Source organism: Bos indicus x Bos taurus, chromosome 12, assembly GCF_003369695.1.
Source record: "Bos indicus x Bos taurus breed Angus x Brahman F1 hybrid chromosome 12, Bos_hybrid_MaternalHap_v2.0, whole genome shotgun sequence".
NCBI lineage: Eukaryota > Metazoa > Chordata > Mammalia > Artiodactyla > Bovidae > Bos > Bos indicus x Bos taurus.
In genome coordinates this window covers 30,230,737-30,257,898 of record NC_040087.1, presented here as the reverse complement: position 1 = coordinate 30,257,898, position 27,162 = coordinate 30,230,737, and the positions used below count along the sequence as shown (strand labels likewise).

The 27,162-nt window shown below is 38.1% G+C and overlaps 1 protein-coding gene across 5 annotated transcripts in view; it reads right to left on the bottom strand.

The window, feature by feature from the left end:
• The window catches only part of KATNAL1 (katanin catalytic subunit A1 like 1), a 59,094-nt gene that overhangs the window by 15,114 nt on the left and 16,818 nt on the right, over window positions 1-27,162 (bottom strand). For all 5 annotated transcript variants that reach the window (XM_027557491.1, XM_027557493.1, XM_027557490.1 and 2 more), the window contains exons 3-7: window positions 25,304-25,464; window positions 11,822-11,990; window positions 4,286-4,413; window positions 3,791-3,896; window positions 140-298 (exon numbers count right to left, since the gene is read on the bottom strand). In XM_027557491.1, coding sequence (XP_027413292.1) covers window positions 140-298; window positions 3,791-3,896; window positions 4,286-4,413; window positions 11,822-11,990; window positions 25,304-25,464 — 723 coding nt within the window. The remainder of the gene's footprint in view (window positions 1-139; window positions 299-3,790; window positions 3,897-4,285; window positions 4,414-11,821; window positions 11,991-25,303; window positions 25,465-27,162) is intronic.

Sequence of the window (27,162 nt, the reverse complement as noted above, 5' to 3'; positions counted from 1 at the left end):
ATGTCTTACTAGTGTCAAGAATTCTGAAACAACTACACTTGACCTTTTTTAAAGATACGTAGGTGAATGGATCTAGGTTACAGGGATACCATGTGCCTATACAAATGGGACTCTGAAACCCAAACATATCATCACTCACCATTTCAAACAACAGACGAACCAACTTCTCAGATTCGCCTCTATATTTAGACGTCAGTGTGGAAGAGGAGACATTAAAGAAGGTTGTGCCGCACTCGGTGGCCACGGCTTTAGCCAGCATGGTCTTTCCAGTGCCTGGGGGCCCAACCATCAGCACTCCCTGAAATTTCAAAAGATGTATTAAGTGATTTATCAGATTAAAATACTTTTTTATAAAATATCATCAGCTAATAATGTACACGAAACTCTTCCCATCAAAAGAGAAGTTCAACTGTCACAGTAAAATCATGGTGCATTTGACACGTTTCATTTTATAGACAGGAAAAACTAAAATGACGAATTACTTCACAGAATGTCTCAAAGGTATCAGAGGTACTCAGAGGTGGGCTAACAACGGGCCCAGACAACAAGGAATTGCCTGGGACATCTGGAGAGGCCCTGGCAGAAGACAAACATGGATGGTCTTGGGCACAGCTTAAACTGACTGCTCTGTTTAAGCAATGAAAATAGATGACATTTTCTACCACATGGAGCAGAATTATATATCCTTTGCCCTCCTTAGACACAAAACCTATCCTTCACAACACACAATATATAATTTAGATCAGAAATAAAGATCCATTTATCAGCTTATAAAGTAACTAAAATCTAGTGGTGATTCAAGCAATCAAATTAGCTATCATTTTAACTGTGCTGGACAGTAAATAGTTTACATAAAACACTGTTAGTAATGAAAAAGCCAAATATAGACTAAAATCTAAATTTTAGTTATTTCTCACCTTTGAAAGCAAATAAACAGAAGTATTCTATAAAAATAAATTGAGGAGTACAAATTATCCAAGAACACTAATCTTCCAGTCCTTTAGACTAGAAGATTTTTAAATACTTACCATTTTCTTCTAACACTTTCAGTGAGAGTTCAGATATACACTTAACACTACATTTTTTTGGCATAATAGTTGGTGATCTTAAGATGAATTCTGAGCCATTTGTTAATAAGCTTTAGAGGAGTTAAACTTTGAAAACTATGTGCATAGCAAAGTTTCATAAACTCTAAATTTAGAAACTGTCCAAACCTGCTTCTAGCTATGGAATTTTGATACCCAGGACAACGAGGGATCAGCACGATTTAAAACACTAGTTTTATAAAAAAATTTTTTTGCTTTGAAGAAACCTTTAACTATACGTGAGACTAATATTTCAAAAACTGTAAAGACAACTAATAGTATAGGCACAGCTACAAAAAAGGCCCTGTTTCCCTTTCCACTGTCCTCTTAATGCCCTCTCAGTTCTCATAATGTCATTAACATGGCCATGACCAGATGATTTCCAGTGTCAGCATCTGTGCACAAACATAGCTCACAGATACAGGACAGCATTCAAACACGTCACCTCCTCGTTATGTTACCCCTTCAACTGTCTCCTCTCTTTCCTGTATCTCCTCTCCTGTTTATTTGAAAAATGAAATCCTTCACTTGACCCTACAAATGCTCTAATGACTATCTACCTCTCCCTCTCCCTTCCTGACCAAGCTTCTTAAAGAAATGTTTTATGCTTACTGTTTTGTTTTTTTTTTCGTTTTCTGAATGTTGAGCTTTTTTTTTTTTAATTTTATTTTATTTTTAAACTTTACATAATTGTATTAGTTTTGCCAAACATCAAAATGAATATGCTTACTGTTTCTTCATGAGCTACAGTCTGACTTCTGCCTCCACTGCTTCACTAAAAATACCTGACTAACCCAATGGTCACTTTTTAACTCACAGCTTCTCTTCTCCTTCTGACCTTTGATGCCAATACCCATTCATTCCCTTCTCCCTGAAACTATTCCTCCCCAGGCTGGTTCTAGGACACACCTACCATTCCAGGTGTTTTAAAACCCCTTTAAATACCTATTTTATGAAGGCCTTATTATTTCTTTTAAACATTATTTTTAAAGTTATTATAAAGGGGGAAATTTATGGTACTAAGGTCCCTAAATTAGTAATATCTGTAACAAATAGATATCTATATCTAAAACAAATAGATATCTATAACAAATAGATATTACAAGCACAAGTTGGAATCAAGATCGCCAGGAGAAATATCAATAATCTTTGATATGCAGATGACACCACCATATGGCAGAAAGTGAAAAAGAACTAAACAGCCTCTTGAGGAAAGTGAAAGAGGAGAGTGAAAAAGTTAGCTTAAAGCTCAACATTCAGAAAACTAAGATCATGGCATCCAGTCCCATCACTTCATGGCAAATAGATGGGGAAACAGTGGCTGACTTCATTTTTTTTGAGCTCCAAAATCACTGCAGATGGTGTTTGTAGCCATGAAATTAAAAGACGCTTACTCCTTGGAAGGAAAGTTATGACTAAGCTAGACAGCATATTAAAAACAGAGACACTACTTTGCCAACAAAGGTCCATCTAGTCAAAGCTCTGGGATTTCCAGTAGTATGGATGTGAGAGTTGGACTATAAAGAAAGCCAAGCACCTTGAACTGTGGTGTTAGAGAAGATTCTTGAAAGTCCCTTGGACTGCAAGGAATCCAACCATTCCATCCTAAAGGAGATAAGTCCTGAATATTCAATGGAAGGACTGATGTTGAACCTGAAACTCCAGTACTTTGGCCACCTGATGCGAAGAGCTAACTCACTGGAAAAGACCCTGATGCTGGGAAAGACTGAAGGCAGGAGGAGAAGGGGACGACCGAGGATGAGATGGTTGGATGGCATCACCAACTCAATGGACATGAGTTTGAGTAAACTCCATGAGCTGGCGATGGAGAGGGAGGCCTGGCGTGCTGCAATCCACGGGGTTGCAAAGAGTCGGACGCGACTGAGCGACTGAACTGAACCGAACTGAACTGATAACAAACAGTCTATAGAAGCTTTTAAGTTGTGAGAGGCAATCAAAATGCCATGATATAAACACAACTTCTCCTCCTTTCTCCTTTTGGGCACAAATAAGGAGGAGGTATTGAGAACATAAAAGACGTTCCAGCTAATCTAGAAGAGGCAAAGTAAGATCATGCTTTTATTTCATTCTGCCAGTCAGAGCAAAACAAGACTCGGCCTATGGCTAAGACCAAAAACAGTTCAGGCAGCAGCTGTTGGAAGGGCTTTTTTAATACACTGGAATGAAAGCACTGAACTTGGGAGGCGCGAGTCCTGGGCAGGCTTTAGACTACAAAGTACAGGGCAAGCTAGAAAGATCTAAACATTCTCATCACCTCTGAGAATTTATACCTGGCCTAGATGAAGTGATCAAAATAATTAATTACTGAGAAACAGGTCAGCTTTTAAAAAGATATTTATTTGATCAAACACTTATTCTATGACTATGTACTATTACTATTTAATTTGCTTGCTAACTTTCCATTACAGAAACAGACACCTGGAAAATTCTTAAAACTCGTCTCCAGCTCAGCGCCCCTGAGGGAAGTGACTTTAAAGATGACAGCATCAACACTCCCAACCCCTCTTCTGCCAGGCAGAGGCAGCATCTCAACCACAAATCCTTATCCAGGTACCTGAGGTATATACCAGCCTCCCCCAACCTTTACAGACCATGTTAATAAATGCATAAGGAAACTACAACGCTGGCTTTCTTTATCATGCAAGCTGCAGTTTTATGCCTATATTATTTTAATAAATTCTCACCTTCCATGGCCTTCTAATCCCTTTGAAAAAGTCAGGCATCCACATGGGAAGGACGACAGCTTCTCTCAGCAACTTCTTAGCTTCTTCCAGATCTGCTATGTCATCCCTTTGGAAGAACAGCCACGTTTCATGCTTATTCGGGGTCACCTTTGATTTATGGTCATTAGCAGCTCTTTGAATTGTTTTTCACTTAGGAAATTGTTCTTATAGGAAGAACAGTATTCTAATTTTTACTGTATAAAATCATCAGTGAAAACATACTACAGTTTTAAATCAGGACATTATTCAATTAACAACCTTTGTTGGTTACGTCAACATTGAATTAACATGAAAATGTCTTGGCTGTATTCTGAAAGAACAATTGTCCTGCCAAGTCTGCACACTCATATTATGGGTAAAATCATAATCAGGAGGTGAATGGATAGCAAGACAAGACACACCAAGCCAACCTACAGCCTTCTCCGCAGCTGTGATTCAAGAACATAACAGACTCACCAGTGAACACTTGGGTTCCTGGAGACGATGTCTCTCTCAAGGGCTTCCACCAGGTCCTTATCATATGCAGCACCATCAAATTTTGGAATTTCACCATCACTTGTACCATCTTGCATATTTTTCCTTCCCTGGGGGACACATGTAAAAAAAATATCAATAACAATCATTAAGCCTTCAAAATACTGCAGTCAAACTATTTAAAATGGCTTATTTTTTCATTTTTTTTTAAAAATAGTGTTTTCTAATTACCCCCAAGGCCATCCTCCCCTTTTTAATTCATCAGCAATAGATGAACTGGCCAACCTTAGGAGACACTTCAAATTTACATTCTTGAGGGGACAGGTGCACATTAAGACTAAACAAGCTTGATATCTCTAAATTTGGGGTTGCTAGGGATTTCTGCCACTACTAGAAAATATTTCAAGCATTAATACAGAGGAAGAAAAAACCAACTTACTGAAAACCTACTGCCCAGCAAGAAATCTCAAAAACATTATCTCATTTAATGCAACAACCCTAAAGGTAAGGTTGTATTATTACCCTTTTTTTACAGATAAGGAACTGGGGCTCAGAAAGTTAATCAAGTTCACAATTACTAAACGTCTGAGGATAGATTTTAACTCAGATCTTCCTGACGCCCCAAACTCATGCTTTTTCACAACATCAGACCACCTCATGCCTGCCTGGGTCATTTTAAACCTTAAAAGCATGTTAAAGGGGCAGGAAGGGATCAGTTAGGAAGATGTGGTTAACATATACACACTACTATATATAAAATAGGTAATCAACAAGGGCCTACTAGCACAGAGAACGATATTCAGTGTTTTATAGTAACCAAAAAGAATCTGAAAAAAAAAAAAAATATATATATATATATATATATAAATATCCTTACACCTGAAACACAACATTATATATCAAATATATTTCATTAAAAAAAAAAAAAAAGAGTAGGTTACATATGGTAGAACTATTAATCCTCCTAAGGATCTGAGAAACGCTGGGCTGGAAGAAGCACAAGCTGGAATCAAGATTCCCGGGAGAAATATCAGTAACCTCAGACATGCAGATGACACCACCCTTATGGCAGAAAATGAAGAGGAACTACAAAGCCTCTTGATGAAAGTGAAAGTGGAGAGTGAAAAAGTTGGCTTAAAGCTCAACATTCAGAAAACGAAGATCATGGCATCTGGTCCCATCACTTCATGGGAAATAGATGGGGAAACAGTGTCAGACTTTATTTTTTGGGGCTCCAAAATCACTGCAGATGGTGAGTGCAGCCATGAAATTAAAAGACGCTTACTCCTTGGAAGGAAAGTTATGACCAACCTAGATAGCATATTCAAAAGCAGAGACATTACTTTGCCAACTAAGGTCCGTCTAGTCAAGGCTATGGTTTTTCCAGTGGTCATGTATGGATGTGAGAGTTGGACTGTGAAGAAAGCTGAGCGCCGAAGAATTGATGCTTTTGAACTGTGGTGTTGGAGAAGACTCTTGAGAGTCCCTTGGACTGCAAGGAGATCCAACCAGTCCATTCTAAAGGAGGTCAGCCCTATGTGTTCTTTGGAAGGAATGATGCTAAAGCTGAAACACCATTACTTTGGCCACCTCATGTGAAGAGTTGACTCACTGGAAAAGACTCTGATACTGGGAGGGATTGGGGGCAGGAGGAAAAGGGGACGGACAGAGGATGAGATGGCTGGATGGCATCACCGACTAGATGGACGTGAGTTTGAGTGAACTCTGGGAGTTGGTGATGGACAGGGAAGCCAGGTGTGCTGCGATTCATGGGGTCGCAAAGAGTCGGACACGACTAAGCGACTAAACTGAACTGAACTGAAGGATCTGAGAGGCTGCAGATGAGGAAAGACTTGGGACACTGAACTGCAGCTTACAAAGCTTTTTCCCTCAGTGTAAGTACCCACTCAGGGTTCAGAGTTTCTTCCTAGTTAGGTCCTTGGACCACATCATAAAGTCACTATAATGACAAAGATAAAAGAACCTTTTAAAATAGCATCATTAGGGTCATTAAAGCAATATACTTTACCACAAATTCTTTATTTAATAACACACTAGCTTGAAAAAAAAAAAGAATTATATGCTATGGTTTCTATGGGGTTCTGCCAACATTTACTCAGCTCTGAAGAGCTTTAAATGAGACGTGCTCAGCTGCCAGAGACAGTTCAACCACTAGAACTACTTTAGCAGACAGAGCCAAGCACCTCCCCGGAGCTTCAGCCCCACAGTTACTGTTAAGGCAAAAATGAAGGAAAAATGGTCCAAACACTAATCAATTTCCTGAGCTTCAATCTGAAGAGAGAGAACGGGATGAACCTCACCTACCACACTCCATCTGAGATAAACCATAAACTAGATCCTAAGTGCAGAGAGAACTAAATGGCTCCCTGTGGGCAGATGCTCCAGTTCTTTAAGTCACTGGGTAAATGACCAAACAGTACTCTGGTAACTTTACTCCAAAATGAAAAATTTACTGTCTCTGGTTAGCATGGTATGAAACTGAATTTTTAGGAAGATTGTTGTACTTCAGATGACAGATCCCAATATTGACACTTAAAAGGAGTAAATTTCTGGCGTGCCTACACAACAAAGATAACGTCAACAAATTTAAAATTAGCTCAGCCTAGAATCATATTTTATAATAAAGATGGGCCAAGGCTAGTCACACTCAAACATATCACTGTGAACACTCTGTAATCGTTTTTAAAACTCTTCTAAAAATAAATCAACCAGAGAATGCAACAGAAACTGATATATCTGGGATTTAACAAGCTTTGATATGCCATTGTAATTTGAGACTTACCCAAAAAAAATAAATAAATAAATAAGTAGGCAGAGAGTCATTTTAATATGAATATCCAAGTGGTGGGGAGGATTTAATAAACACTATCAAGGGAAAGTAAAAGGTATACACTTATCTGGAAGCAACAGGAATCATAGGATTTTAAGAAAAATAATATGACTATCTATGTCCAAGACATTCTATTGTGCCTTTAGTGTAAGATCAGTGCATGAAAAAAAGATTATCTGCTAGATTACTGGCAGAAAGTTAACAAGTAAACGCCAAACACACATAAACTGTGAAGTGCTATGAAAAAAACAAGTGGTCAGTATAGTTAAAAGGTACTGAGCAAAAAGAATAGGCTGGAGGGGGACTCCCCTGGCAGTCCACTAGTTAAGACTCCTAGATTACACTGAAGGGGGCACAGGTTTGATCCCTGGTTGGGGAACTAAGATCCTGAATGCTGTGCGGTGTGGCCAAAAAAATAAAAATAAAGTATTTTTTAAAAATAAGAATAGGTTGGAAAGATGATCAGAAGTCAGCACACTGGGCCCTCTAGGCCATGGGGAGGTGTTTAAGTTTTATTCTAAGTAAATGGGGAAATTTTTGAAACTTGCTAAGAAGGGCAATGACAGAATCTGATTTACATGTTAAAATGACCCTTGTAGTTGCTATATGGGAAAAATGGTGGGCTGGAGAAAGAAGGAAAAGCAGGGAAATAAAAGCCTATAGCAGCAAAGTCAAGGCTCTCAATTCACAGAAGAAGATACGTGGGTAGAAAGTCAGTCAAACCACTTGCCTTCCCACCCAAAGTTTCTCAATAGTACAGATGAGACCTGAATACAAAGTAAGTACTCCAAAGAAGATTCTAGATCTTTTTCAACTCAAAATGGTGAGGTGACTAAAAAGAAAAACTAGGAAACTAAAATTAATAATTTATTTGGTGATACTGGGAGATCAACAAAATGGGTGACAACTATCCTTCTTAACAAACAGATCAATTAAAATAGGAAATATCAAATATGAGTGAATAGCTGTGGTTTCAGTTAACCTGCTAGATTAACTGCAACCAGAAGAGTGGTTCTCTTTGGGAAAGCAGTAAGTGGCAGAGATCAGAAGGGATCATGAGTATGGCTTCTGAGGAGCTCAATGCTCTATTTTTGACCCCTGAGCAATAGTTAAACGGATTACATGGTAGTTACAGAGGTTGCATGCAATCAGTCCAAGCTGACTCTTACTGGTTTGTAAGAGCCAGTTATTAAATTTTCAGGAATTTTTCAAGCCAACTGTGAAAAACAGCCATTAGTAAAAATCATACAAACTTAGAATAAATTATACTAAACATAGAATAAGTAATTACTCAAAACTCCTCACTGCCAACTACTAAACTATCACTACGTACTTGTACTGCGTCTACACTGCAGAATGGTAGGCTGCTACTCATGTCAACTCTGAGTTCAGTGATCTCGTGTTGGTAGCCTAGATCCAGTCATAGTGGAAGTGTTTATACCAGAGAAACCAGCAAGCATTACAAAATGGGGACTTGACTTCTTGTTCTGTTAACTGTCTAGACTTAAACTAATGGGGAAATATTAAACTAAAGAGTGTGTCATTTCTATAGTTCTTACCATGTAAATCGGAGAAAGCAATGGCACCCCACTCCAGTACTCTTGCCTGGAAAATCCCATGGACGGAGGAGCCTGGTAGGCTGCAGTCCATGGGGTCGCTAAGAGTCGGACACGACTGAGCGACTTCACTTTCACTTTTCACTTTCATGCACTGGAGAAGGAAATGGCAACCCACTCCAGTATTCTTGCCTGGAGAATCCCAGGGATGGGGGAGCCTGGTAGGCTACCGTCTATGGGGTCACACAGAGTCGGACACGACTGAAGTGACTTAGCATAGCATACCATGTAAACACAAAAAATTAAGGAAATAAGTTCTATTTGAAAACCATGATATGATTCATCAAAGTTGTTCAAGTGATTGATGGAGGAGTGAAGTTCTGACATATGTTTCTGTTGTTCCATTTTCAACTGACTAATAAAATATCAACCAAGTCTTGTCAGAACTACATTCCTAATCATCTGTCAACTGCAACCACAGGTACCTACAGGTGCAAGAGTTAAGCAAAAAGCAGCAAAGGCATTTCATGACGGTCCATGGGCCCTATAAAAGTTTACAATAAAGAGTCTTACATATTTTATTATTTGTAAGTTATATGTTGTACATCCTTTATTATGAGATTTATAATAAATCTGTGTGAATATGCATGCATACTTATATACATACAACTTTTTTTTTCAAAAAAACTAGTTATTAGACATTTATCAGTACACTACTAGTTAGATGATCATCATTCATCAAATACTACCCTTATAATCTACATACTTTTCTTCAATAAAGAGTTTTTTTTTAGGTCATTGTTCATTTGTATAACTACTGATCCACATTTCTCAAAAGAATACTTCAACCCAGTTTATCTCTCTCCATATCAGACATTCCTAGACTTAAGCGTGAGAAAGAAAATATTCAAAAAATGGCCATTTGCTATTAAGTAATCCAATCAATTACTTAAATCAATTACCAGACAACCACGATGGTGTGATCACTCACCTAGAGTCAGACATTCTGGAGTGTGAAGTCAAGGGGGCCTTAGGAAGCATCACTTTGAACAAAGCTAGTGGAGGTGATGGAATTCCTGTGCAGCTATTTCAAATCCTAAAAGATGATGCTGTGAAAGTGCTGCACTCAACACGCCAGCAAATTTGGAAAACGCAGCACTGGCCACAGGACTGGAAAAGGTCAGTTTTCATTCCAATCCCAAAGAAAGGCAATGCTGAAGAATGTTCAAACTACCACACAACTGTACTCATCACACACTAGCAAAGTAATGAAAATTCTCCAAGCCAGGCTTCAACAGTACACGAACTATGAACTTCCAGATGTTCAAGCTGGTTTTAGAAAAGGCAGAGGAACCAGAGATCAAATTGCCAACATCCACTGGATCACAGAAAAAGCAAAAGAGTTCCAGAAAAACATCTACTTCTGCTTTATTGGCTATGCTAAAGCCTTTGTCTGTGTGGACCATGACAAACTGTGGAAAATTCTTAAAGAGACAGGAATATCAGACCATATTATCTGCCTCATGAGACATCTATGAGACTGGACATGGAACAACGGACTGGTTCCAAATTGGGAAAGGAATATGTCAAGGCTATATATTATCATCCTGCTTATTTAACTTATATGCAGAGTACATCATGCAAAATACCAGGCTGGATGCACAAGCTGGAACCAAGATTGCCAGGAGAAATATCAATAATCTCAGATATGCAGTTGACAGCACCCTTATAGCAGAAAGCAAACAGCAATTAAAGAGCCTCTTGATAAAAGTGAAACAGAGGAGTACAAAGCTGGCTTAAAACTCAACATTCAAAAAACTAAGATCATGGCCTTCAGTCCCATCACTTCATGGCAAATAGATGGGGAAACAATGGAAACACTGATGAACTTTATTTTCTTGGGCTCCAAAATTACTGCAGATGGTGACTGCAGCCGTGAAATTAAAAGACGTTTGCTCCTTGGAAGAAAAGCTATGACAAACCTAGGCAGCATATTAAGAAGCAGAGACATTACTTTTACCAACAAAGGTCGGTCTAGTCAAAGCTATGGTTTTTCCAACAGTCATGTATGGATGTGATAGTTGGAACGTAAAGAAAGCTGAGCACCAAAGAATTGATGTTTTTGAACTGTGGTGTTGGAGAAGACTCTTGAAAGTCCCTTAGACTGCAAGGATATCAAACCAGTCAATCCTAAAGGAAATCAGTCCTGAATATTCATTGGAAGGACTGATGCTGAAGCTGAAGCTCCAATAATTTGGCCACCTGATGTGAAGAACTGACTCACTGGAAAAGACCCTGATGCTGAGAAAGATTGAAGGCAGGAGGTGAACGGGATGACAGAGGATGAGATGGTTGGATGGCATCACCAGCTTGATGGCCATGAGTTTGAGCAAGCTCCAGGAGTTGGTGACGGACAGGGGAAACCTGGTGTGCTGCAGTCCATGAGGTCACAGACATGGACTGTGGACATGGACATGAGGACAGGGGAAACCTGGTGTGCTGCAGTCCATGAGGACACAGACATGGACATGACTGAGAGACTGAACTGAAGCACAGCACAGAATCTCTACCCAGTATTATGTTTATTCACCAATCAATTTCCCAGATAAACGTATATACTGAAGGAAATTTTCTCATGAAAGAAAAAAAAATCTACTCAAAAATTTACAGATAAATCTAAGTTTTAAAACTCTGTATCAGTAATAAACTGTATCCACTGTCTTATTCTGTGAAGACTATATACACATCTATTTCCTTATAAATCTTTCCCCTACAGTTATGTTTCATTTATTGTTCATTTTACTTCAGAATACTAGCTAAAATATTTTTTTAAGTTTTAAAACTTTATTTTGAATATTTCTACAAAAGTTCCATTTTACTTAAGATCTGTACAGACAAATTTGTGTGTGTGTTTATTTAATACATCTCTGAGTTTACTGGCATTGCAGAATGGCCTTCAAAATGCAAAGACTGCATAAGTTTTTGATTCAGAGTTCTTTTTTATATCTCTTCCATGTTAAAACCAGAGTCCTCTGAAAAGCCTACAAAAATTACAATATGCACCAAAGGTCATGGGCTTAAAGTGAATGAGTCAGGAAGAGGGAGGCTTGCCTTGTCATCTCTCCCTCTGGCTCTGCAGTCCTTGTCCCTGCTGGTGGAGGGCTTCTCGCTCTTAGATATGGGATGTGCTCGGCCTACAGGTCCCCGGGCGCCGCCTCCTGGCATCTCTTTCCTCAGAGGTCTTACTTCTCGATTGGGACGCCTTATCTGAGGTGGAGCTCTAACCAAAAAAAATAAAGTTAAAATTAATCAAAGGCAAAAGTACTTCAATACTACCTCAGTTAATAAAACTATTAAATCAATTAGCCCACAAAGTCAGTTTTTCCCCTTTTGCCAATTCACGGTCACAACTATTAGGTCAGTTTTTGAAAGTACTTTTCTGTAAAAAAATCCTGGTTGATACAAATATCAAATACATATAAATGATACATATAACAGCAATTACTTTGTCAAAGTAACAATCACCAATAGAGGGCAATACACACTACTCCCATCTAATAATCTTAATAGTGTAATAGAGTATCAGTTCCTTATTCATTGCTGTCCTAAACCAAATAAGTAACTTTAAAAAAAAGTATTAAAAGCTGAAAAGACAAGAATTGAAAATATGTCTATCTGTATAGCTTACCAGTTTATCCTTTACAACCAAAATTATTCTCTCTGCTTCAGTATTGGAAAAACCAGCATTTTATTCATCAAATTACAAATAGCAAGGCTTAATGAAATCTTCGGAGAAGGCAATGGCACCCCACTCCAGTACTCTTGCCTGGAAAAATCCCATGGATGGAGGAGCCTTGTAGGCTGCAGTCCATGGGGTCGCTAGGAGTCGGACACGACTGAGCGACTTCACTTTGACTTTTCACTTTCATGCATTGGAGAAGGAAATGGCAATCCACTCCAGTGTTCTTGCCTGGAGAATCCCAGGGACGGGGGAGCCTGGTGGGCTGCAGTCTATGGGGTCGCACAGAGTCGGACACGACTGAAGCGACTTAGCAGCAGCAATGAAATCTTAATTTAGGTGCATCTAAAATTCATGCTTTGAAGGTGTCAAAAATCAAGAATCATTCAAATTATACAGGCCCCCAAACATGAATCAAGAATTCTGATAACTACATGTGGCAAAAGATGTTAATTCTATTTATGGTGGTGACCATTTCACAATACACACAGATATTGAATCATGACACTGTACACTTGAAACTAATGTACTGTGTCAATTACACGGCAATTTTTAAAAAGAATTTTGATAAACATATAAATATAACTATGCTGACCAAGTAGCACACTTTGTCTCATATAATGTGAAATGTGTCTTCTTCAAATAGTAAAGTCGGAGGGCTCCTCAGCACAGTACTTACTTGCCCCTCTTTGGGTGCTGGCTGAGATGCTGTCACCTTGTGTATAATTTCCTGAGCTGTCTCTGCCTGTTTTCTACCTTTACTCTCTCTACAGTTCCACCTGTATTTGTAGCCCTTCACATCCCATATGTATATCCCTTTTTCCACCCACATACCGAATCTATCATTATCTCTTTTCCAGCTTCTTGCTTTCAATTCATCTAACTCATCATGGAAGTTTCTCTCTCTGTATCAGGAAAGGCTCACATGCGTACAACTCAATAAACCCAGGAAAATGGATGACAAGCCAGGAAGGCTGCAAACTCAAGGTGAAAAATGGGTAACATACTGTAGCATCTTCAGACCACTGGAGTCAGACCACCACATGAAACTGTTACAGATGAGAGAGCCTGGTGGAAAATGTGGTAACCTACCTACTAGGTTACCACACACTGACATTGGAGTCCTTGGAATTCAGTCCAATTAAACAATTATGTACTGAACACCCAGACACCCGTTAGGAGACAGATAGCCTCTACTGTGCTAGGCCCTCAGAGGAGACAACGATGAAAGAGCAATCTTGTGGGGAAAAAAAATCCACAGGAAAGGAACTCAAAAATCATGTATGTTGAAATGGTTATACGATAGTTTCAAATTTAAAGGCATTATTATGTTTTTAGTTCTAGCACATTATTAGTATTCTGACTGCCAGTAAGATACAAAAAAATGTGATGAGACTGGCAAAGAATAAAAAAAAAAGAAAAACGTTACACTGCTCTGTTCCTAGTATTTCATTGCAACCATTGTTTTTTGACTGTACTTCCTTTTTGATGAAGAGGTATCAAGTAGGTGAGCAGAACCTTATTATTCTACATATATAAATATAAAACAATAAATATATATATAACGGTAAATATATACATATACACGTAACAGTAAGTGCATATCTGCATATATATAAATGTCTTTCCTGAATCGGATTCATGGCCAAAGGCAATCAAATGCAACCAACAACCTCCTTATGCAGAACACACTTGACATGTGCTTGCCTTCTGTCAGCAGCTGCGCCTGCTATTTAAGTAGTCTGTCATTGTTTGTGGTCCTGCTCTTCCGAGGCACAGCCGGCCTGAGGCTTTCGCTGGCAAACAGCAAGCCCGTCCTTTACAGCTGTGCAACGGGCTGCCGCGCGGCTGCTGGGCTGGCCCTGCTAGGCCTCCGTGAGGAGGGGAGAACTGCAGTGAATCCTCAAACAGCTCTTCTGCCTCCTCAGCTTGTGCCTTCCCACCTCGGCTGGCTATTTAGCAGTCTTGGAGGAGTCCTGCTGTAGTCCATTTTGCACACACATCCAGGTCAGTAAAGCTGTGCTGCGAGAGGAATTATTTCAAAGCTCATACACAGGCGGCACTCCATGAGTGCTACTGCCGACCTTGTCCTGCCGCTCAATATTCTGACGAGCTCATCCCCAGCCTGCATGAAACTGCTCAAAGAGGCCAGACGTACCACTGTTGGCCAGTCCAGAGTGGCACAGAAAGCCTGCCTATGCTCTGCAGGTCTTCAGTTCCGTCTCACTGCAGTTTGATATTACATTTGCAACAGACTCTGTCAGCTTCCCAAAGGACATCCTTGATTCTGTCTATACTTATTCCTCCATTAGCGCATCACTGCACAATGTCATGCTTCAATTTAAGGACTCAGTGACAGCTTCCAGGCTGTAAACAGTAAGTCTCAAGGCTGGTTTTACTGGTCTCTTTTTTAAAAAAGACTTTATTACTAGTAGGGCTGCACTGCATCATCAGCACTTCCCTGGTGGCTCAGTGGTAATGAACCCACTTGCCAATGCAGAAGATGCAGGAGACAGAGGTTTGATCCCTGGGTTGGGAAGATCCCCTGGAGGAGGAAATGGCAACCCATTCCAGTATTCTTGCCTGGAGAATCCAAAGGACAGAGGAGCCTGGTAGGCTATAGTTCGTGAGGTCACAGTCAGACAGACATGACTGAGCGACTCAACCCCCACCTGCCACAGCATCATCAACCTCTGCCCTAACCGTCAAACCCAGGCTGACACCCTCCTAGCTTACAGCATTTCAAATCAGAGAAGCACTGGCAATCTGCAGAGAAATAAGCAGCTTGTCTACGTGGAGCTGAGCTCTCCCATGGGAGGATATCTCCTTGTAGGAATGGGAAGAAGGGTGCCTTAGTCTATCATGTGCAAACAACCCTGATCTCCTTCAAAAGTCAATTCTTCCTTTCTAAGCAAAGTTAATCACCAATGTTGTATGTAAATGTTCCTGTCTGGGAGTGGTGGCACTGCTGATCGGTAAACACCATGAGATAACCCAAAGGTCCAGAATCAGAACAGATGCATGAATCATTATATACATAAGGAATGGGATACTATATACACGTGAACATAAATCATAGCCATGTGCAATAACAATAGATCAATCTCAGGACCATAATGCTGGGTGAAAAAGTAAGCTAAAAGAACACAGACAGTAGGATTCCAAGAAAAGCAAGATACTGTTTGGAGATAGAAACAAATACCTGAACTTTTGATGAGTGCAAGACACTACACTACATAATATAAAAGGCTTTTGAATATTGGGTTAAATTTTTCCTCATGGTCTAACGAGCAAATCCATCCCATCCAGACCCAAGGAGAGCTGCCAGCCATGCTGATATGAGTAGTTCTGTATCCTCAGCGCTGTTTTTTGTGAGGAAAATCTCTTCAGAGGTCTACTTTGATTTTTTTAAAATATTCACCTTATTAAAGTTAAAAATGTAAAAAATTCAGTTAGTCCTTAAAATTTGTGGATTTGTTTACAAATCTTTTTCTATGCATAAAAGCAGCAGATTTTAGAAGTCACTTTTAAGAGGCTTCTGAATAATGCCATTTAAAACCTGGCTAATTAAATGCCACTAAATATTTTAACCTACAATTATAAATGTAATATATTTCACAATCTTCTTAGTTCTTCACTTATGTTTCTTAACAAAGCATAGCTTATATATACATACTTTCATAAACTTAGTAACTTAAACTTACAAACGAGGTAAGCCTCAAATTCTCCTAAACGTTCCCCCAAAGTACTTAACACAAATTTTTATGTAAAAATCACAGATCTAAATTATTCCATAATACACCTGATTGGAATTGCATGCTTATCACTCTCAATAGCCATATTTTCTTAAATTACAAGTACATAAAAATAATAAATATGTACATATCTCTTAACAAAAAAAAATACTATTACAATTTTGATTCTCTTAAGACATTTTTGTTCTTCATTCTAATGGCACTGGAATCAAAAGATGCTTACCCAATATAGAAGATAATTATTGTCCGAGTTAACCAAGATGACATTTAGCCAGAAACTTAAAATGTATGAGATCTGGGGCTGCAGACACATTTCTCACACCAAATATTATACAATCCCATTTAACTATCATAGGGGCTGCCCTCTTAGCAGTTTGATGTCACCCACAACTAGGAATTTCAGCAAGGACAGTGACTAAATTCTTGTCAGAGACTCTGATGGGACGCACTAAGCTTCATTCAAAGAGTTGCTAAGCCAGTCATTCTATCACTTCTAAGACAGTGTGGGAAAGGGGACGATAACATCACTGATTATTTAGTCTAATGGTAGGATGCCACCACTCCCAGGCAGGGTGATAATTTATTAATTTTACTTTGCTCTTCTTTGGGTCTAAAGATTGGCCCTTGCCTTTTCTATTTAACTCTAAAGAACTTTGAACTTAAAATACTTAAAATACCTTTCTTCTGCCTAACTCTAAAGACCTGAAAACTAGATGACAACAGCACTGTTTCAGAATATAAAAACAGTGTATAGACACAGACCATAGAAATCTATACAACTTTTATAGATTACATTAAAATATTACCAGTTTAATTTTAAACGTCTCACAGTTCTTTGTCTTATAGTCAAGTTCTGAAATTATTCTACTGATTTGCAAAATATGGGAAAATAAAAAAATATGAATAATCACTGCACTCAAGAAGCTTATAGTTTAGCTAAAATATATATGTATTTTATGTATTGTACTGGACATCCCTTTTCTATCCACATATAAATCCTACAACTAAAGCCTTGCTGAAGAAGAGTTCCCAACTAAACTATAAATAAGAGTCCTCAAAAACAGTAAACTAGAGGGTAAGGCCCTCAAGAACTTAAGCTAAGTATATAGATACAGTTTATTTCTAATGACTTGAATTTTTAGTTGTCTTTTTCCTATAACATTAAAAAAAAAAAAAGATAGGAATTCTGAATAAAATGTAACAAATATCCTCTTTATACATAGGTGATCTTACCAGAAGATAAAGAGAAATACAAAACGGCCAAAAGATACATAAAATATAGCTGATGGCATTGTGGTTCTTGAAGGTTCCAGGTCTCTGCCACCTCAGGGCTTGAGACTTTAACGAGCACGTAGTGAGGCCTGAGACAGGCCTGAGGCCTACACTGCCGAAGGTGACCAGAGACTAGCGCGTGAAGCCAGGACTCTCAAAGAGCACATTTAAACATGCACATGGAAGAAATAAGTACATCTGTCTATCCCAGCTTATGCTCTCTATGTGCAGAGTACGCATAAGTCTCCCCTAGAAATAGTAACCAGGGGTCTGCGCACATGTGATTTGGGATTTAGTTTCACACTCACTTAAGCCAAGAAATTTACCTAAAAGTGGTCCAGGCAGGTGACATCCCTAAGACAGCTGGCTGGGGCCAACACAGACCCTCCACGAAGCGACATTCCCCTAAATAAGCCACTCCTCAGAAGGGCTCAGATCTCGAAGGGACGCTCTCAACTTGACCACAAATAAGAGCCATCAGAAATAACAAAAGAGATAAGGCACAAAATAACTTCTAACAACAGAACTATTAGTTATGAACTATAAAATGGCTAAAAGCATAAAAAAGAATTTGAAACAAAAGAAGCATAAGTCTTAAGTAGTGTTAAATAAAAATAAATCTACACTTAGATAATCTGTAGTGAGACTACTTAATACCAAGACAAAAAAATAAAATCATATAAACAATGAGAGAGAAAACAGAAGGTATCTATCAATACAAACAACAGTTAGACTGCTCATGCAAGCCAGAAGGCAAAAACCCCACTATCACTAACATCAAGCAGGGTTGAGAACAGGCTGGAGCTGAAGGGAACACAGGAAGGGCACAGGACAGCACCAGGGTCCGACAAGAGGAGGACGTAAGAGGAGAAAAGGCCACAGTCCCCAGGGCGGCGGGGTGGGGTGGGGAGGCAGACAAGAAGGAAAAGGGAAGAGGGCAGTGTTAGAGAAGCCAACAGAAGAGGAGCATTCCAGAGAAGAGAGTTGGTGAACACAATCAGCTGTTAACAACAGTTAAACACCGTAACTCTTGAGAACGTGGCATTCCATTTTAAATTAGGAAGCTGTCTTTTAAGAATTCACTCCCAATACTGCAATGAACAGAGATCCAGATCCCTACTTCGTAAGGAACAAGAAGCAGTGAAAGGCAACAGAGGCAGTGTATGCATCACAGCAGTTGCCAAAGGAACCGAGAGGGAAGAAGACAGAGGTAATTAGAGTGCAGCAGGGTAAATACTTCTTTCAAGAAAGAAGAAACAAAATGAACACGTTATTTCAGTCTGACTTACCACTATCTTGTTCCCATTCCTTAGTATATCTCTAATGAATTAAAATTTCTATCTTTCAGTTGTCTTTTCTGTAACATAAAAAAAAAGATAGAAATACCATGTTTTTAGGCACTAATTGTAATAAACACCTCAAATACCAAAATAAAAGTTTCAAATGAGTGACTACTGAGTCCTACAAAATAAGACAAATGCTCCCTAGAAAACTTACATAAAAGAAATAAAGTAGCCAATTAGAGGGAAGTCTCACTCTTGGGACCCTTCAGCTGAGAATTTAGACCCTGGAAAACACCTGCACCCCTGCACTCACTCTGGGACAATCTTGCTGCTTCTCTTCGTAACTGACTGTCTTCCCTGCAGCCACTCTGATCAGCTGTCCCACACCCCCTCCACCCGCACACGGGACCCTGTCTCCTCTGGCCTACACGGGGGCACTGCTCCAGCATGGTCCCCTTTCTCCCCTGCACCATCACTCACCCCTTCCTGTTGCAGCACTCACATCAGCACACAAACATCTCCAAACAACAAATTCTGATTCCACGTCTTCCCCAACTACTACTCAATTTCTGTGCTCAACAACACTTGTTGAAAGAACTGCAAGTACTCATTGATTCCAATTCCTCTCTTCCCATTCTCTGAACCCACCCGCCATTCCACCAAAATCACTCATCAGGGTCACCAATGAGCTCCACGCTGCTAAATCCAATCCAATTCTCAATCCTTATCTTACTTAACCTACATGCAGCATTTGATAAAGTTGCTTAGAATCTTCAAACTTCAATTTCTTCTAAAAAAAAAAAAAAAAGGGATGATATTAATAGTACCTATTTTAGAGGGTGGCTGTTGAAGATTAAGAAACAAACCATGTAGAGAGTTTATCAGCACAGTATCTGGTTCACAGTTAAAAACTCAATAAATGTCAGTTATCGTAGTTAATCAGCACTGCTAGCTACATTCTACCATAGTCTGTGTATACTCCATACTCCAGAAACAGAATTCTGGAAGAGACTAAGACTCCAGAATGTTTAGAAGTGAGTATAATCTCAACCTGCCCATCATATTAGGCAATAACCTATTCTACCATATGAAGAATGACCTTAAAATTTCTTTCTTAAAATGCCTTACTTGCTGATGACTCCCAAGTAACTAACTACTAATCCCAATTACTCTTAAACTCTGGCTCTCACTTTCAATTCCTATTCAACAGCTTTGTCTAGATGTTTAATTACGTAATTTTTCTCTCATTCTCTAAAGCTCATTAATCACCATATCCAGCCAATCCTAGCTCACTAACGGCTCTCACACCACTTCACAAGACTGCAAGCTCAGGAAGGCTGCACCCTGCCACACCCCTACAGAAGGACTGACAGCCAGCAGAGCACCTGGCATACAATGGGGCCAGCACCATAGGCGAGGCTGTGCACAACGTCTGGATTATTTCTCATATTAGCTCCACTTCAGGGATGTGGACCTGGCCTACACTGCAGGCAGATTCTTTGCCATCTGAGACGCTAGAGAAGCCCCTAACATAGGGGTTGGATATATCAATAGTAGTGTTTTTTTCTTCCTAAGACTTCAAAGCAATTTTACAAAACAATCTCATCATGATATACATTTTAAAGAGGTGAAAACTGAGGCCGGTAGAAGTGAAATTAACTTGGAGGACCACTCCATTTAGTGGTGGCACTGATACAGAAACTTGCTCTCCCACCTCCCAACCCCAGGAAAGTTTCCCAGAGCCTTGGTGAGACACCGTAAAGATGAGAAGGCAGGGTACTCTGTATCAGTACCCGACCTTGGCCGTGACTGAGCTTTTTCCAGTGCAAACTGGGATTTTAATATGCGAGCAGTTACTTCATCTATTAGGGTATCCACAGAAAACACAGAGTAACGATTTTAATACCGAGTCAACAAGAATTTCCTCTTGGCTGAAATTCTACAGAAGAGCACAAAGTTGATAAAAATCAGTCTTCCCACCTATCTGTATGCAGAAATACACTATGCCATTTCCCTTGGTTCCAGGTGAAACAGCATTAGAGGGCCTGTTAGAGTTATCTTTTTAAACCTGAATGGAAGAAGCCAGATGATGCTTTTCAGGCTGGGTATCCTACTGCTACCGCCATCTCTCCCCAAAGATGTCACTTTAAAAGACCTAACACAATTATTTTTGAAGCTGAATAAAAAATACTTCGTTGAATATAATCTATGTCACATACTGCTCCTATACAGAAAATCTTAATTTCATGGCCTTAGGTCTCACTGGGAAAGATCATTTCTAAATGGCCTCATTAAAGAAACTATGCTTGATAAACTTACATGGCAAATATTATAAAATAATATAATTAACACAAGATATCTTTTAACTTGGGACACTAAGAATAATCTGGAAGCTCCATCTCTTTGGAGTTTAATTCTAATATTGCCAGTACTTCCCATTATAATTCTACTTTTGTAGCTCAGTTTCCCCCATATTCAAAGGCATTAAATCTAATTCATTTTAAAAGGCTGCTTTGATTTATCCAAGCAGCTAGGACCATGATTAAACTCAGAGGACACACAACATATAAGGTATAACCTGGAACGATACAGGAAACTACCACCAGAGACCACCAGTGTAACAGAAGCAGCTCTGTGTGAAAAGGACAGACCCACAAGCAGGGCTTCTGAATTAGTGGCTAACGGCAAACATCAGATGCATCCTGGAAACACTTTGTACAGAACAAGGTAAATTATATTTTCCGACTGGCCCACACTGCAATTTCAGTGTGGTATTACCAGAGAGAAATTTTTTAAATTACATTATTTATTTCACTAAGCATCTTCAGTTTCTTTAAGCATCTTTAAGTACTTCATTAAGTATTCTTCATTTTCCTTCTCTCCTACCCCCTCTAGTAAGAATTTAATCAAGTGCTTAACAGAATTATATATTATGTATTAGGATATATAGACACTTGTCAAAATATACCCACAAATATCACCAAGTATGTGTAGGAAAGTAACATGGAAGAGCTAAGACTTCAACTTGTTGAAGAGTTGAAGAGATCTGGGTTCAAATCCTGGCTCTGCCACTTTCTTGTTCAGACGACTTTGGGAAAATAAACTCTATAAGCTTCAATTACTTAGCTCTAGATGGAGTTCATAACAATAAATCAGCAATAGTAATATGGGTACACAATACAAGTAGCTATTTCATAGGACTACTGGAGGTTTAAATAAGAGAATGCTTGCAAAGCACAAAGTGACCGATAACTCGTTATCTCATCCTTTTCCTGAAAATGATTACCCACTTCATGAGGCTTGGACATCTAAAAAAACCACATCCTCTCTGCCAGAGTTATTCAAAATGTTTCAGAAAACTAAGGATTTATGTAAAATGTACTAGAAGGAAATAAAATTCCCTGAGGGATTTTATGAATGAGGCAGTATCATTTTAAAAATTCTGTTAGCTCTTAGTATTTACATGAAAGAACACTGTAGCACTTTATTTCAGAGTTGATGATTCATTTTAATTATTACATGCCAGTTACTATCTTAAACATTAAAATTTAATTTCATGAGGTAAACACCCCATTTTACAGAGAGTGAAGCTAAATGTTTAGAGGTTAAATAACTTGTACAAGGTCACAAACCAAGGAAGTATCAGAAGTAGAATTTAAACTCAGATCTCATGGACTCAAGTGTCTTCCCACCACACCAAGAAAATCTAAGGGCTATATTCACTTTCACTAGCTCTAGGTGGTATTTTACTACATTTGTTTTATGTGATCTGTAGAAGAAATGAAATTGTAAAAGGAAAAAAATTTATACAAATTCAATCTCCCATAACTTTTAGCCCTAATTCTATCAGCACTGCACACATTCTGTGCTACAATGAAGTTTACTTCATTCTGCCTTACATAGATATCACTATGCTGATGTTACTTGGTAAAGGATCTGTGAATTTGCTGATATAAAGATTTTAAAGTTTAAAACTCCTAATTCTATGATATTATTCATGGTATTAAATAGCATTCCTTCACTAGTAGAAGCTTGCTGTGTTGTTGAGTGATTTTCCATCACTGTTGATGATATATATGGAAATGGAAATCTTTTTTGCCAGGCAATATACAGTCTTAGATTTGCTTTTATTAAGGATTTCTGATCCACAGAGAAAATTTAGTATGGAGGAAGGAGGTTTGGAGAAACATATTCTGGTCCATTCACTTTCATTAAGAATAAGGCTTAAAACATAAGTATAAAAATAAATCAGATCTGTGCTACAAGGCGGTTAAGGGAGGTGAAAGAACAGAAATAACTGGGTTGGTGTTTCTCTAATAAGAAGTTTTCAGGAAAGTGTTTATCAATGGGAAAATGCCAGTCACACTTTTTATTCAGTTTGAGCCGCAGATACTAGGGCTGTTATCTGTGGCCACTGCTTTCTGCAGTATATCATGGTGCTCTAGCAATTAAGAACAGGTACTTCCTACACTGAAAGTTAATCCTAGAGCCAGATGGCTTCACTGGAAAATTCTACCAAACATTTAAACATAATTAATGCCAATCCATCTAAAATCTTCCAGAAAACTGAAGAAGGGGGAACGCTTCAGACTCATTTTATGAAGCCAGCATTACCCTGAAACCAAAACTAGATTAGGACATGACAAGAAAAGAAAACTATAAGTCAATATCCTCAGTGAACACAGAGGTAAAATTTCTCAACAGAATATTAGCAAAGCAAATTCAACAACACATTAGAAGGATTATACACCATGACCAAGTAGGATTTATCCTTGGGATGCCAGGTTCAACACATACAAATCAATAAGCATGATCTCTCACATCAACAAAATAAAAGATAAAAATCATATGATCATCTCAATAGATGAAGAAAAGCACTCGACAAAATACAACATCCTTTCATGAGAAAAACCCTCAACAAACTGAAGGAACATACCTCAACATGATAAAGGCCATGTACGACAACAGCTAAATTATACTCAACAGTGAAAAATTGAAAGTTTCTCCTCTTAGATCAGGAACAAGACAAGGATGCCCTCACTCTCATCACTCTTATTCAACATAACACTGAAAGTTCTAGCTAGAGTAACTAGGCAAGACAAAGAAATAACAGGCATCCAAACTGGAACAGAATAAGCAAAAATCGTCATTATTTGCAACTGGTAAGATCTTAAATACAGGAAACCTTAAAGGCTCATCAGAAAACTACTGAAAACTAATCAATGAATTCAGCAGGATATATGATCAACATACAAAAATCAGTTGTGCCTCAATATATTAACAACAAAACATCTGAAAAAGAAATAAAATTATCCCATTCACACTGGCATCAAAAATAAAATACTTAGAAAAGAATCATCTTGTGTTTTTATAATGGGAATCATAAAATTATCTCTAACTCAGTGGAAAAAATCCTGAAGGAATAAATTAACTATTTTTCACAGTTTTTTAAATGCTTTTCGAAAATTTTAAGAGATCAACAAGCTAAACACATGATCACAGCTACTAATCAAAAGGAAATTTTATTTTCTGTGATGCAACACTCAGACCACAATATGACTTCACAAAAAAAGGGACTGAAAGCCAGAAAGAACTAAACTCAGCTCCTGGTCTAGCCTAACTTACAGGTCAAGGTCTCCCAGGCCTCAGTGTCCTTACTTGTAGAATTAATGAAGTTACTCGGTGTTGGCGGAATGCCTAATATGTGCCAAATGCTGCGTGAGCAGTGGAGTTTGCTATTTGTTATTTGTGTTGAGTAAATAAAGCCACGGTCCTTGCCCTTGCAAAACTCCTACCCTTGTCAAGAGACAAAGAAATACAACATAACTGGGATGAACACACTGTCGTGCCTGGGCAAACCAGAAAAGGCTGCAAAGAGGAAAAACAGTTTAACTGAGACTTGAAGAACGAATATGAATTGCTTAGATGGGGATTATGGCTGTTCCTTGAGGAAGAACAGACTGTGCAAAGACAGGAAGGTAGCAAAGAACAAGAAGAGAGAGGTTTAATATAGATGGTGCACAGGCTGAGCATCAAGGAGATAAACTTCGAGCCTTACTGCCACACTACTGATTCACCCTTCCACCTTAAAGGAAAGGTAAGGTTCCTTCTACACTAAGATTCTGGAAACCGGCTGTAGGCCCAACCAGATGGATCCAATTTGTCCACCATTTCATCTGAAGTTGTTAGTCTTTTAAAGCAAAAAAGCTTTGATGTTGACATTACGAAATCCAAAAAGAACTTGCTTAATTGATAAATTTATCAGTTAAACTAAACTTTAGGACCAGCAGTGGATTTCTACTGTTATGATTACAGTAGTAAAATATTTCAAAAGCAAGATATATGACAAATGACATAGTTCTGTTCTTTATCAACTACAAACCCTGTAGACACACATGTGTGAAAATTATAAACAGCTACTAAATTTACATGCCACCCCAAAGAGTTTCTCATACTTGGTTCAAATAAAGGTTTACTCTCTTCACTCTGACCATCAATTAACTCAAGAAGTACCTAAGGAGAACAAACATAAAGTTCCACTTACTTGTGTTCTGCAGGTACGGGGGGCGGCCACACGGCAGGATCTCTAAACGGTTCATCTTGACAGGACACAGGGAAATCTGGGGGCCTGTCGATTTTAAAACTTTCCAAAGTACTGACAATACTTTTAACTTGTTCATATTCTTCCAATAATTCCTGCCGAACCTTTAAAAAAAAAATAGCCTTTATGCTACAAACTATTTACGTAAATTGCAAACAACAAACTGCTATAGAATGTTAGTTTTCTTAATGCCATTCAAAGTATGCAAAATGAGTCATTAAAACACAGTCAAAAAACCAAAGAACTATTTAAAGTAATATAGATAGGAGGGCAGGAATTGGTTTGGAAAAAGACATATATCTTTTCTTAAGGCAAGTAGTTATATATCTTTCATAAAGAAATTCTTTCTACCAAAGAATGTGATGACCATTAAGACAATTCAAAACAAGCAACGAAGTTATTAACCAGTAACCATTCCCAGAAATCTATAATGTTACGCTAAATTCTTTTAATATATTTGTAAATGACACCCTCAAAACTTGTCAGCCAAAATTTTCATTAGCATTTCCTATCCCCATTATCACAAGATATGAAATGCCTCTCACGGGCATCTAAAAGCCCTGAGTGGCATAATACTAAGAATTACCCATTTCCAGTTTAAGTTCTGCTTCATCAAAGTCTGAATTCTTTCGCCTTGTTTAAAAATCTTTCAACCTGGCTAAAGTTTAAGTTCAAAGGCAAGATTTTTCCCATATTTAAAAAACTTTACTGAGCGCTATGTGGAAACTCTTATGTTTTCAAATTTTGAGCCCAAACTAATTTTCAAAGGCAAACAGATAACAGATTGAAAATCACATGTATAAGCTAATTTCAATAATTCTAATTTTTTAACCAAAAAGCACACTTTACTATAAAGCAGAGCATAAGAAGCTTTCCCTTAACTTTATCTCAAACAACACATAAAAACATATAAACAAGTCACAGAACCAAAGAAAAATCTAAATTCACCTAATATATGCAATTATATGCTATACTGAGAGAAATAAAATTTCAGAACCTAATGGAAGTAAATATAGAAGTACCAGAATAGAAACGGTCACTATTTAACACAATTAAGAACATGTCAAAAATATTTCCATGCTGGATTAGTAAACAACTCTTGTCTATGGCTAGGACACCAGAGAGAAGAACTCAAAAATTTCAATTTGAGTTAAAACCAATATGTTGTTCTCACTCAACATAATTCGGTAACACTTAAGTTGGAAAATAAGCCAAATTCACCCTGAAAACTTAGTAAAACATCAATTTCTGACCAGTGGAAAACTTAAAAGAAATACTTGAAAGGCATTAGCACATAAATGAAACTTCAAAAAAGTGCTTGACTTTGTACTTTTAATTTTAAAAGGATTTTAAGTTTTAAGACTAAATGGGGAAATTGTAATTCAAGTTTTTATTAATATTATAAAATTGTATAGTCAAGACACAGTAAATATATTACTGTTTTTTATTAGATTACTGACTCCTTTGTATTTGTAAAGAGTCTTTCAAAAGAAGAGGAAACTTTTTTAAAGGAAAAGTTGTGAAATGGGTCAAAATTACATGTAAAAATGAAAGGGGAAAGGGCAAGTAGAAATACCTCATTTCTACAACTTGTAACCATACACAATTAGTCAACTGAGGAGGAAAAAACAATTAGAATCAATCTGAATTAAATGGCTTCGAAATATGTCTCAAAAATACTGAGTTGACCAAAAAGTTCATTCTGTTTTAAGTAAACCTAAAAGACATATTATTCATTTTCACCAAGGCTTTTAATGAACAATGTGTTCACTAACTGAACAAACTTTTTGGCCAAATCAATA